General features: G+C 40.4%; 1 protein-coding gene across 1 annotated transcript in view; it reads right to left on the reverse strand.

Moving 5' to 3' along the window:
• The window catches only part of LOC109040292 (coiled-coil domain-containing protein 25), a 30,024-nt gene that overhangs the window by 8,336 nt on the left and 7,988 nt on the right, over nt 1-13,700 (reverse strand). Inside the window, exon 3 of the mRNA XM_072305448.1 lies at nt 4,696-4,787. Within this exon, the coding sequence (XP_072161549.1) occupies nt 4,696-4,787 (92 nt within the window). The remainder of the gene's footprint in view (nt 1-4,695; nt 4,788-13,700) is intronic.

Here is a 13,700-nt window from a genome sequence, read left to right on the forward strand (position 1 = left end):
ATTTACTGTACTGCCTAAATACTTTTCTATAGTGATATAAGCCCTACTTTTTATTAGTAACACATAAAAACAAGCAAAAGGCGATTTACTCCAATGCAAAAGTGCCGAGTCAATAAGAGGGGTCGGTCATCGCGCATCACGCGTCTTGTTTTCTCTGAATACAGAGCTTTTCCGATCTCAGTACAGAGTGTATTACCCTTTCCTCACGTAAGTTTTGTAAAGGATTACATTTTTTAAGATATTAGAGCGAAATAACAAGTTTTAATATACGATTTTGACCCACTTTTTAATGACTATTGGAAATGGCGGATCCTTGATAACTTATTTTTAGTTTATTTTCCACGTTACTTTCGGCGAATGGGACCATAAGCTGCTTACATAAGCAAGAATTTTGCAAAACTTGATGCTAAGACATTACTTGAGGAGTAAAGAGGGGTGCTTCACATTCCCTTCGCCACCAAGGATACCAGATGTCCTTCATTTTCCTCCAATATCGTTTTTCGTTCATGTTAATTGGTTTCTCGCAATTGCACAGGTTACATACGAAACATTCCGACAATGTTCTTTTCTCCTCTTTTTTCCTCCAGCCAGTCAATAGAAGTTTTCATTTTCATGAACTCCCCACTCTTTCAGTTATTCAACAAATATGCATATTTCAAAAAATAGAACAATACATTATGATGAATAATAAAATAGTGTATTTTCTTCGGAAAATACGTACTAAAAGAAGATATCTGAATCCTATCGCTTCTTTTTATCGAGTCACCCTTGAAGATATTATTGGTACTTTCCACGAGACATAAAAAATGGAATGAGTAGTAAAAAAATCCATGTATATTATTTTTCATTTTGTTCTACGGAGTTTGGAGTGGAGTTGGTAACATTTGTATTGAAAAAAATATTAATGTAGGAGGAAATTTATTTATCATGCAGGTTCTGATCCTTTAAAGAACTTTGAGAAGGACCAGTACGTCAAGAAGAAATTCATTGCATTTCTTCTTTTTCAACCCACCAAATCTCGTACCGATTTTTGATTTGTAAGTATGTCGGAGAAAATTGTCAAGAAACGGGACTTGCAAAATATGCAGTGCACAGGACGTACACCTTGAACTTTATCGTATAGTATAACACTGATCGAATTAGCTTTAGAGATTATCAAAAGGTTAATTTCTCGTCAAAATATCAACAAATCAGTCAAAATCAGTAATCAGTAATCAGTTGCAAAATTACCGAGATTGCGGGATATCGAATGATGCGCGATTTAATTGACGACATAAGAACAGGATAGGTCCCCAGTAGGCGCGACTTCCTATGACTCAAATGGAACGTTTTTGCAGATTAGCGGATATTGGCGGCTATTTATTACTTAATAATATTCTTTGTACTGTACAGGAAGCAGTCCAACGAATGTTTTTTGGGGGTCTTTTATCCCTATCAAGCTTTCTCAAGATTCTTTTGGCGTTTTTTCGGAGCAAGTTTTGAAGGTGGTTTTGGTCCTCTTAAAAAATGCCTATACGTAGCAATGATGTACCAATATGTTCCTTAAAGAGAGGAGAATAAGCATGTTTTTATGTATACTCATTTTTTACAAAATTAGTTTCCCTGTCTTTAAAGTCTGGCTGGAAGCCGTCTCCCGGGAACTTTAGGATATGTAAGCATATTTAGATATCATTCTGGTGGCGCAGCACCGAGAAAAAGAGAGAGAAAAAAAAACACTTTAAAATAATTTTTCAGGTCATCGTGGTTAACAAAAAAGATTTGTGATTTTTAATCCCCCCCCCCTTCACGAGACAACTGTGCGTCAGACTTTATTCCGTTCAACTGATGTCTGATACAATTATCTCGGATGCTTTAATAAAAATTGACAAACCCGTACAACAAAACATCCCCGAACTCCAGCACTTAGCCCCTTCTCCTTCTTTTGCCGTGCGCTCACTTGTATACATATATTACCTGCAAAAATTAAGCCCTATTTTAAGGCTTTATAGGTAGTACGATACATTTATAATATTTTTAAAACTGCGCACCGTTGAGATTAAACCGAGACAAGCGGCTATTTCGTCGGGAACACCGTACTCCGCCGCCGCGCGCGTCCCGGGCAGGCAGCGCAGCGCGCGGATCTGCCTCAAAACGGCCGGCTCCCCGTCCCCCGATGGTTTTTCCCGTTTCACGCCTTAAATATCGATCCCACAGAAAAATTCATAAAAACCATTTTTGTTCCTAATAAAATTTCCCATCGTTCTGTTGTAAAAAAATTACGCTAACATTAGCCGTTCAGTAGTTATACGAAATTCAAAATTTGGGGGCCCCCCTGCCCCCCCAGGGGGCTCAGATTTTTGAGGTCTATGTCTAAATCGAAAGTCTATAGGGTAAAGGTGAATCCCTGAAATTTTCATGCTTTCTTCCAGAAGTGCACGATTGTTACGCTTATCGGCCCCACTATTGGTCCCCAGTATAGTTTAGATCCCGGAAAAATTCATGTTTCTAATTTTTTTAATTATTACTACATGTCAGACCGTATTGTTTATAGGACGTTGATATAGAATAGACTTTGTAGCATTATCTTGATAAAATATGCAAAAAAAAAAAAAAAAAGAAGGGAAAATGGAGAGAAAAATTAAAAAAAAGATTTAAATAGCCAAAAAAAGAATTTAAAGAATTTTTTGCGGGATCTAAACTCTACTGGGGACGAACTGTTTCACTTCATTTTTAAAAAGTTTGACAGAGGATCTTAATTTGTCCACTAATTCCTCCATTTTTGACCACTGTGCGATGCAAATTTGTGGAGCGGAACACAATTTCATGCATTGAGGACCAATAAGAACATTGATAGCCATGAAAACTGCAGGAAACCGTCAATTTTACTTCCATTTTTAAAAATTTGACAAAGAATCCTAAATTGTCCACGATTTTTCCCTATTTTGGATCTCTGTACGACTGAAATTTTTGGAACTGAACACAGCTATATGCACAGGAGCCCAATAAGAACATTTACAGCCAAAACCCGTCAAAGGTGTAACTTTTTCGTCCTTTTTCTCCGTCTTTTTGCTGTAAAAATGCTGTGCAGAATGCTGGCGATTTGGCAACTTTGCCCCCTCATTTCTCAAAAAACCGTGCGTATACTCAAGCTAAAATTTTAACCAGAGTTTTAGGGTATCATGGCATCGTTTGGGCCCGGTTTCAGAAAAATCCCCGCTGGCCCAAATTGTGCCAAAAAACGGTCGTTTTTGGCGTCGCTCTTTAGTCGTAAACTTCATAAATGAAGGTATGGACCCCCCCCCCCCCCCCCGATCAAGAGGAGCGTCCCAAATCCAAGATTAAGTTTATGATGTGTCCAGTAATAAGAAATTGATGGAAGAAAACAGGACGAATCATGTGTGCAGGGATTGCTAAAGAAAGGAGAACACGCACGAGAATTTGAAGAGAGTATCGGAGAACACGCACGAGAATTCGAAGAGAGTGCCTATATCTGTCGACAGATTAAAACATTAACTCATAAAAGTGCAAACACGCTTCTGAGCTTACGTTTCTCTCCATAGTCGTATGTTTCTTCTAATTTCCTTTATTAAATACATTTATAACATCAAATGTAGGTTTCTTGGCCATAATACATGAAAATACAGACACTTCACTTTCCTTGTTCCTTCGGTAAATCCTTCAGTGAATAATTAAAAAAATGCAACCTCCTGCCTTTCACATTTGGCCGCCATCTTTGATTTGGAGCGCCCCCTTTGACCAGGAGGGCCTTGTGGAATTCATTTATGAAATCTACGACCAAAATTACATAGGAAATGATGCCTCCCACGAGACAGAATGAGCATTTTAAAATATCGATTTCCCGGACCCCCTTATTACGGCCACCATTTTCAATTTCAACTACTTTGAGGGTTGTTCCAGGGTCAGGCCATTTTTAACTTTTAAAAAGTTGTTCAGGGGGACCTACTGATGGCGATTACATAGGGAAAGTTTGTTACGCAATTTTTCCCGGTCAAACCGCACTTCTCCCTTACTATTATAGCACGATCCTGCTTCTCGAGCCGTACACTTTTCGGAGGATTACACAAATTAGTTGGAACTTTTTTTGAAACTGAGGAAGTTCTGAAGACATTTGCATCTTCAACACTTGCCTACCGTTCATTTATACCCTCTTTCGACTTATTTTCGTGAATGACTCTTCTAAACCGCTACTTTGTGAGACCTCGGAAATTCTGAGGACCAAAAAAATAAATACCGAGTTGAGTTTTTCTGGTTCAATTTGATTTTTATCGTTTACAAAGACGTCTTCCTAGAGTAAAATTTCATCCCCTACAACTTGAGTTCTTTTGCATTTTTCTAGTCCCGCGATCTCAGCGTAAAATCGAGTTTTTTGTACGAAATCGAGGTCTAAACCAAAATATCATAATTTCATAACAAAATTGACCTTTGGCACCATTTGAAATGGTTGAAATTGTCCCAAATTTTGGCAAACATGTTTCTTTACCAAACGTCATCGGTTGCCGCCTGGGGAGCGGAACATTTCAGACTTTCATTTTTTGTTGACGCATCCTAGGGGGCCTCCTTTAACTTTTGAACAAATGAAGATATCGACACGCAGTTTTTACAGCTAGGGAACTGACATAATAAACAAGCTTTCGAATAAATCAATCTGTTAAACATCTATAAGACTTCAAGACTTGAACACTTAAGGACACTCACAGGTTTTAATCTGATATAAACGTGAGCAGATGATAACTTGTCAACGTGAAACCATACATCTTCAGGCCAACCCCACTTTATCAGCTCTTCATCTGTGGACATGAAAAGAATTATTAAACATAAAGGACTACGTACAAAACGGACCATTTGGGGCTCGAGGCGGATACCCAAAAACCCGAAAATCGTGGATTTGAGGATATGAATTTTGGGCAATATGCACGAATAGCTATCTACTGACACTTGATTAACTACAAATGTATAGGATATGCATTTACGAGCCACACAAACAGCCTAACTTGACTTTTTCAGCGCCTTGATCCGAAATTCCCGCCAAAACAGCGAAAAATCGCATTTTCTCAAAAACGGCCAAACTACAGATTTCGCGGTTTGTTGTTCCTCAATCAGTAGACCTTCTAGTTGACATTTCCGCAAAAAAATCGCGGGTGGTATGTTGACCGCAAAGTGTTTAAAACGTACCATGAGGGTTTAAATACTGAACCGTGAAACACGGCTGCCGATAGAAAATTTTATAGAATAAAAATTTCAGATGGTGGAAGAGGGGGGCGGGAAGGAAAACTTTTTTTCTGTAATGAGAGAACATCCCACATTTTATCTCTCAGTTTTATCCTATGAATGCATTTCTTTTGCTCATTGTTCTGATAATGGCAAAAGCCTAAAAGCTTAGACGACTTCAAGCAAGGAAATCTTTTATTTTTGTAAGTTATAACTTAATTATAATACCTTGCAGTGACTACCACAAATCTCTCAATGTAAAGGACTACGTGCAAAACGGGTCATTTAGGGCTCGGGGCGGATGCCTTTGAGACTTGCCCTATTCACTCACCTAACAATGCCCCATCTTTTCCCAAAGTTTCAAGCCCCCCAAAAATTTTGGGGAGACGCGGCGGGGGGTCAAAGTTAAATACCGGCAAAATTTTCGCGAATTTATTACTCGAAAACCAAGACGTTTTGGAAAACGCGGTTTAAACGAGCGTATTCAGCGTGACGAGAGCTTTCAGAAAATGTGTAGGATCATTGGGTTTTGTCCACTTCAGCTTGAGTTATCGCCTCCGAAGCGCCGGAACGCTCAAAAAGGACCCCTTATTTTTTCACGTTCGGGCCGATTTAAGAAAAAGCCATTTTTTTATTTTGATGAAAGACTGATTTGTTGTTCCTGACTCTCTGTAGCCCCTTACATATATAATAAATAACATGAAACCTTAAGCTATCCCAAAGGAACTTCTTAAGCTTATTCGTTTAAAAAGAAAAACCAAAAGAAAAGCAAATTTCACCCATTTTCCTGAAGACAAATCAAATCCAACAGATTAAACGCAATAGTAAAGAAAAGAACACAAGACTTTTTAAACTACAAATTTAAAAAAATTATTAACTCCTTGTCTCCGTCAGCAGATAAAAACTACTCTTTATGGGCAGCCACAAAATATTTAAAAAGGCCAAAACAGTTAAAATTCCCAATCAGCAAACCTGACAATACATGGGCAAATACAGATGCTGAAAAAGCAGAGGTAGCTGATCATTTTGAAGCCGCTTTTCAACCACACAAAGACATGGAAACACTATCTGACTCCGATGTTTCCACCGGCAGTTCCGACTCACAAGGGGAGTCTACGAAGTGACATCCTGGGATTGGGTTCATTTTGCTTGTACATGAAGAAGAGACAAATCTAAGGTTGACGTATTTTTTTTTAGCCGCCAACTCCCAACCGTTCTCGAGATATCGATTTTTAAAGTTACGATTTTTGCACGTTTCCGCGCGGAGTTCCGGCGAGTCAACTGAGCGCCGGCAAGCTGCACGAAGCGTGTTTCCTATCAGCGCTGCAGACCGGTCATCCCCATCAACAGCTCCGTGGCCGAGTGGTAGAGTGTTCGCCTGCAGTTCCACTGTTCGCGGGTTCGAATCCCGCTCCGTGCCGTAACTTTTAGGGTACGCCGCAATGCGTTTTTACAAGTTTTCTTTATTTTTATCACACAGCAAGGGGTCCGCCCCCTGGCCGCTACGCGGCCCAACCCCCGGGGCGAAAAGGCGCGTTTCGCGGCGAGCGAAATCATCGAAATCGACCGTTGACGGTTGCAAATTCAGAGTAAGGAAAAAGTCATTAAGAATATTGTGTGGTGGGAAATTTTTATTTGAAACATCATTTTATCATTCAATTAAAATTATTTACCCAGTAACCGTCAACGGTCGATTTCGATGATTTCGCTCGCCGCGAAGCGCGCCTTTTCGCCCCGGGGGTTGGGCCGAGCAGTGGCCAGGGGGCGGACCCCTTGGTGTGTGATAAAAATAAAGAAAACTTGTAAAAACGCATTGCGGCGTACCCTAAAAGTTACGGCACGGAGCGGGATTCGAACCCGCGGTCAATGGAACTGCAGGCGAACACTCTACCACTCGGCCACGGAGCTGCTGATGGGAATGGCCGGTCTGCAGCGCTGATAGGAAACACGCTTCGTGCAGCTTGCCGGCGCTCAGTTGACTCGCCGGAACTCCGCGCGGAAACGTGCAAAAATCGTAACTTTAAAAATCGATATCTCGAGAACGGTTGGGAGTTGGCGGCTAAAAAAAAATACGTCAACCTTAGATTTGTCTCTTCTTCATGTACAAGCAAAATGAACCCAATCCCAGGATGTCACTTCGTAGACTCCCCTTGTCAGATTTGCAGAATGAAGGGGAAGTGTCCACATTGAAACCCCGAAAAATCAAAAAAATCCCAGCAGTAAAAATAAAAACCATATCTCCCTCAGAAATTATTAAAGAGATAAAAGGTAAAATTAAGGCAAAAAAAGCACCTGGATTTGATAAAATCTCAGGACTGATTTTAAAGAATTTGCCTAACAGGGCAATAATGAAATTGGTCTCAATCTTTAATGCTGTCATTAGATGCAAATATATTCCTTCTCAATGGAAGATATCGGAAATCTTCGTCCTCTTAAAACCAGACAAACCTCCTACAGAGGCTGCATCTTACAGGCCAATTTCGTTGTTGCCTGTTATCGGGAAACTCTTTGAAAGACTGTACATTAAGAGATTGAACGAGATAGTTGGCAAGCAAAATCTAATAATCGATGCCCAATTGAGGAGGGTTCCGGAAAAAAGGCCCATGGGCGTATAGGCCCTTTTTCCGGAGAACGCATTAATGGATTGCCCGTACCCTAAACTATATGTGCCTAAAGTTTCGTATCGATTCGCCAATTTTTAAAGCCCCACGACCATTTTTCCGGGCGCGGGATTTCCACTGAATACCTCTATGAGCGGGGTATCATCGTGATTTAGAAGATGACGCGAGACCCGAGCAGCCCCGGCCAGCAGATAGCGATCCGACTGATAACAGCCCCTCTTTGTACATCGAATGCACTGATCACTAGCTGCAATCAGTAAATGCAGATTTCCGTGATAATCAAGATGTCAACAGTGGCACCTACAAATAATAACACGCAGAATAATAGTAATAATATTAGTGTGTGTCAGAGGATTTTTCTTTCTTTTTCGCGAAGTTAGTTCGTGTTGTTCGTCTATATTCGTTGATGATATTTTCGCAATGTCTGCGAGTGGTAGTAACATTGTAAATAATGATAGATTAAAGCGTCATAAAAGTAAAAAAATAAACAGGTAAACACAGGTAACAGGTAAAAAACAAATAGAGTAAAGGCATCTGCCAAATTAAAAAGACTGCATGGTCACGTCTACCAAACTTTATCCGGTAAAACCGTCTCGGGGAAAATTTTCAAGTCAATGACAGAATGTTGTGGTGGAAAGTGCTTCAGTATTCAGACCACCAAAGATGTCATTTATTTATTTTATGTTATTAGGAAGAGATAATACTTTTTCTTTTTGTTTCAATTGTGCTTTTAACTAGCTTAGTCACAAGAACCGATTACCATCAGTGGATCTCCGGAAAAAGGGCCCATAATCGAATTTTTTTAAAAATTCCTCTCGCAGTCCAATTATGATTTCTAACTTTTGCCAATCTCTGATTTCATTCTAGGATGTATGAATCCTTGTATGAAACATTCATTTTGAATTTTGACGTCTCTTCGCGGTCAAAACACAGTAATGAAAACTTAAATGACGTTTTTCTCACAACGCGATTTTTCGGTATGGGCCCTTTTTCCGGAACCCTCCTCAATTTGGTTTCCGAGCGAAACATTCTACAATTGATCAACTTCATAGAATAACTAAAATAGAAGACTCCCTGGAAAAGGGAGAATACTGTGTGGCGGTTTTTCTTGATGTAGCGCAGGCATTTGATCGTGTCTGGCACGAGCGCCTCATCGGTAAACTCTACAAAATGCTCCCATGTAACCATGTTGAACTCCTGTCTTCCTTTTTATCAGGTAGACAATTTAGAGTGCGATATGAAAATACCACCTCAAGTTTCAGACCAATAAGGGCAGGGGTTCCGCAGGGCTCCTGTCTTTCCCCCTTCTCTATTCCCTTTTCACCACAGACATCCCGCAATCTGGGAGAGGGGGGAAACTGGAAGTTTATGCCGATGACACGCTTGTGTTTGCAGCGTCGAAAAGCTACAGGGAGGCACGTTCTAACGCTCAATCCCACCTAAAAAGGATTAATAAAAGGACAAACAAAGATAAGACCAAATTAAATGCGTCTAAATCGGTAGAAATTGTATTTACCAACAGGCCATTTACTCATATTCCTCTTCACTTAGGAAACTCTGAAATCCCTCGCGACACAGTCGCCCGATATCTCGGCCTCCACCTGGATTCCAGGCTCAAGTGGGGTGCGCACATAAAGAAAAAAGTCGAGCAATTAAGACTTAAATTTCATGACATGCAGTGGCTGATTGGCCGCAAATCCAAGTTATCTCTAGAAACCAAACTGCTCATCTACAAGTCAATGTTGAGGCCGGTTTGGAGTTATGGCTGCCAGTTGTAGGGCTGTGCAGCAAAGTCAAATTTAAAAAAGATAGAAGTCATACAAATGAAAATATTACAAAGCATTTCAAAAGCCAGATGGTATGAGGGGAACGCGGATATTCGCGCCGACCTCAACATTGATTCTGTAGAGGACTACATGACAAAAATTGATTCTGTAGAGGACCACATAACAAAAATTTATAACTCTTACGAAACTAGGCTGCATAGGCATCCCAACCCAGAAGCGCTTGCGCTTCTGGAAAAGGACCAATGCACCCGAAGATTAAAACGTCGCAAACCCTACGAGCTTGGAATTCAGGGGTTCTCAAAATTATCCTTCTTCTAAACTGATGGGCCTCCTTGTGCTTTTCGAACGCAAGCAGGGGTTTTTGGGTTTTTGACCGGGTTCGGTCATCCGCATTCCAAGTCAAAGTAAAAAGACATTTTTACTTTGAAGCAAAATTGTTTTATTTTTCCCTCCTCATTTTTCAGAGGTTGTATTTCTTTTTATATAAATTAAAATGTGTGTAACCTAGTATAAGTTTATATTATAAGTTAAACCCAAGTTTTTTAAAGATGTATCTTACATCTAAAACCATTCTGTACATATTATAACTCTTGTACAAATAAAAATAATAATAAAAAATGCTGGGGAAATGTTTTGGTCGCGAGTTATAAGAACGGACAGGAGCGAAGGTCCAGAAAATCGGCTATTTTAAACTGCGCTCGGCGACGGATCAGGAGACACGTGGCAACGATGCGAGGTCGGCAGAGGAGTGTGATTCGCCGAACTGAGTGGGAGGGGACGTTTTCCTTCCGATCATCGCTGCCCGCGCAGTTTAAAATAGCCGATTTTCCCTACCTTTGCCCTTTCCGCTCTTATAACTCGCGACCAAAATATTCCCCCAGCATGCGGTAAAGAGGTAGAGGGGCTAGAGAGAGTCAGGAACAACATGTCAGTTTTTTATCAAAACTAGGGGGCTGCGCCCCCTGGCCGCTACGCAGCACAATCAACCAGAGGCGCTTCGCGCATCTAATATACAGGTATAAATAGCATTAAGATCGTGATGTGTTTTTACTATGTTTAAAATGAGATAATTAAAAAGAATAGAAGAGAAACAAAATAAATGGTACGTAGTGGTGGTACGTAGAAAAAATAAGGCACATGTAAAAAATTCAAAAAAAAAAAAAATTAGAAAAGGGGTGAAATTAAAAAATAAAATAAATGTATAGCTCCAACAAAAACAAAAAACAAAAATTAAAGTATAAAATCAACAAAAAAACAACATAAAATATGGGGTAAAAATTTAAAATAGCGATAGAAGTTTATAAATCAAAAATTTCTGGTCAAACTTCATTATGTATCACATTTTCAGAATCATTTTCCCCTATTTCTTGAATTTTTATTCCATATTTTGATGTGCATCGTGATAATGCAACATAAAGTTGCCCATGGCTGAAAAGGGGTCGATTTACGTAGAGCCCAACTTGATCAAAACCTTGTCCCTGAGACTTATTAATTGTCATTGCAAACGCAAGTGCAATGGGGAACTGCGTCCGGTGGAGGATGAAAGGTAAGCTGGTGCTTTCTCCAGTGTCTAATTTTACTCTAGGAATAAAAACAATATCATCAGTATTGACTCCGGACATAATTCGTGCAGCGATAATATTGTTTTGTAGTTTCACAACTTGTTGTTCCGGGGTAACGGAGGGAGGTAATTTAGAATCATAAGGGGTAGCGGCAACGGTAGCTGAAGGGGCACAAGTGGTGGAGGGCTCTGAGCCAGAGTAGAGCTAGAGACGGCGGAAAGCACGTGAGCATGGGTGGCGGGAGGGGAGCGGGGAGTGGAGGCAAACCCGGTTTGGACTTCGGACTTCTGGAGACGGCGGGAGGCATGTGAGCGTGCGCGGCGGGAGGAAAGCGGGGAGTGGAGGAGAGACCGAGCGTTACACCCTTAGCGTGACACCCTCAGCGTGACACGATGCGCTTATGATTTTATACTATACTATAGAGTAAGATTTTGGGTTCGAGCCGCATCGATTTCAAAATTTTTGACGTAACACTCAGATTTGTAAATGATGAGGAATAGCTGGATGTACATAATTTCACAGTCCACTTACTGAAGAAATTTCCATTTATTATGTTATTTTTAAATACTTAATTTTAAAAAAAAAATCGGATTTCGACCGTTAAGAGTTCATAATATTTGGTCCCTCCCGACGCGACGCAGCGCCTGCCTTCTCACTTTGCATCTGCTGTTTATCTGCTGTAAATATTAATAGAAATTCAGCAATCAAGTAAATTGCCCAATGCCGAAAATCGGAGCCGGAGGAATGCAGGAAAAATTGAGTTAAACCTTAAACCTTGGACCTTGAACCCTGAGCGATGCACCGTTCCTCAACTTTTCGAATGAGGAGCCCTTCACGAGCTTTTCCATTGTTTTATTGTTTATTCGAGTCACTCAGGTAGAATCCCACACCTTGACGTTTCTCGCGGAAACGACATATCTCTCACGCTATTAACATTGGACTTAAGTGACTTGAGCTGTAAAAGCTCTACAACATTGGAAGTTCGGGGATTCATAATTTTTTGCACATCTACATTTACTACAGATGACATACATGTAAAGATCATCCTTATCGGTCCGGCAGTTCGTCAGAAATAGTGCTTCCAAGATTTTGCTTGTAGCTGTATAATATAGATAAAAAAAATGGTTTTTTCTTAAATCGGCCCGAACGTGAAAAAATAAGGGGTCCTTTTTGAGCGTTCCGGCGCTTCGGAGGCGATAACTCAAGCTGAAGTGGACGAAACCCAATGATGCTACACATTTTCTGAAAGCTCTCGTCACGCTGAATACGCTCGTTTAAACCGCGTTTTCCAAAACTTCTTGCTTTTCGAGTAATAAATTCGCGAAAATTTTGCCGGTATTGAACTTTGACCCCCCGCCGCGTCTCCCCAAAATTTTTGGGGGCTTGAAACTTTGGGAAAAGATGGGGCATTGTTAGGTGAGTGAATAGGGCAAGTCTCAAAGGCATCCGCCCCGAGCCCTAAATGACCCGTTTTGCACGTAGTCCTTTACATTGAGAGATTTGTGGTAGTCACTGCAGGGTATTATAATTAAGTTATAACTTACAAAAATAAAAGATTTCCTTGCTTGAAGTCGTCTAAGCTTTTAGGCTTTTGCCATTATCAGAACAATGAGCAAAAGAAATGCATTCATAGGATAAAACTGAGAGATAAAATGTGGGATGTTCTCTCATTACAGAAAAAAAGTTTTCCTTCCCGCTCCCCTCTTCCACCATCTGAAATTTTTATTCTATAAAATTTTCTATCGGCAGCCGTGTTTCACGGTTCAATATTTAAACCCTCATGGTACGTTTTAAACACTTTGCGGTCAACATACCACCCGCGATTTTTTTGCGGAAATGTCAACTAGAAGGTCTACTGATTGAGGAACAACAAACCGCGAAATCTGTAGTTTGGCCGTTTTTGAGAAAATGCGATTTTTCGCTGTTTTGGCGGGAATTTCGGATCAAGGCGCTGAAAAAGTCAAGTTAGGCTGTTTGTGTGGCTCGTAAATGCATATCCTATACATTTGTAGTTAATCAAGTGTCAGTAGATAGCTATTCGTGCATATTGCCCAAAATTCATATCCTCAAATCCACGATTTTCGGGTTTTTGGGGGTTAGTCAAAGAGAAATCCGAAAAAAAGAGGGTTAACCCGGAACAACTTGCGTAACAAACCTTCCTATTGAACAACGTACCAAAAGTTTACCACGGTTCGATCCCGGAACCGGGAGTTTCACCCCCCCCCCCCAAATTGCCTAAATTTCAAAATGGCGGCCATAATAAGGCCTCTGGGAGTTCGATTTTTTTTTAAAATACGCATACAGTGTCATGTGTGGTGCCGATTCCTATGTAATTTTGGTCGTAAATTTCAGATATGAAGTCAAAAAAGTCCCCCTGTCAAAAGGGGGTACCTCAAATCCAAGATGGCAGCCAATTGTGAAAGACAGGAAGGTGGATTTTTAAAAAGTTCGCGTGATAATGCAAGTGAGGTATCATTTCTTATGTAATTTTGGTCGTAGATTTCATTTATAAAGTCATAAAG

Source organism: Bemisia tabaci, chromosome 1 (assembly GCF_918797505.1).
Source record: "Bemisia tabaci chromosome 1, PGI_BMITA_v3".
Taxonomy (NCBI): Eukaryota; Metazoa; Arthropoda; class Insecta; order Hemiptera; family Aleyrodidae; genus Bemisia; species Bemisia tabaci.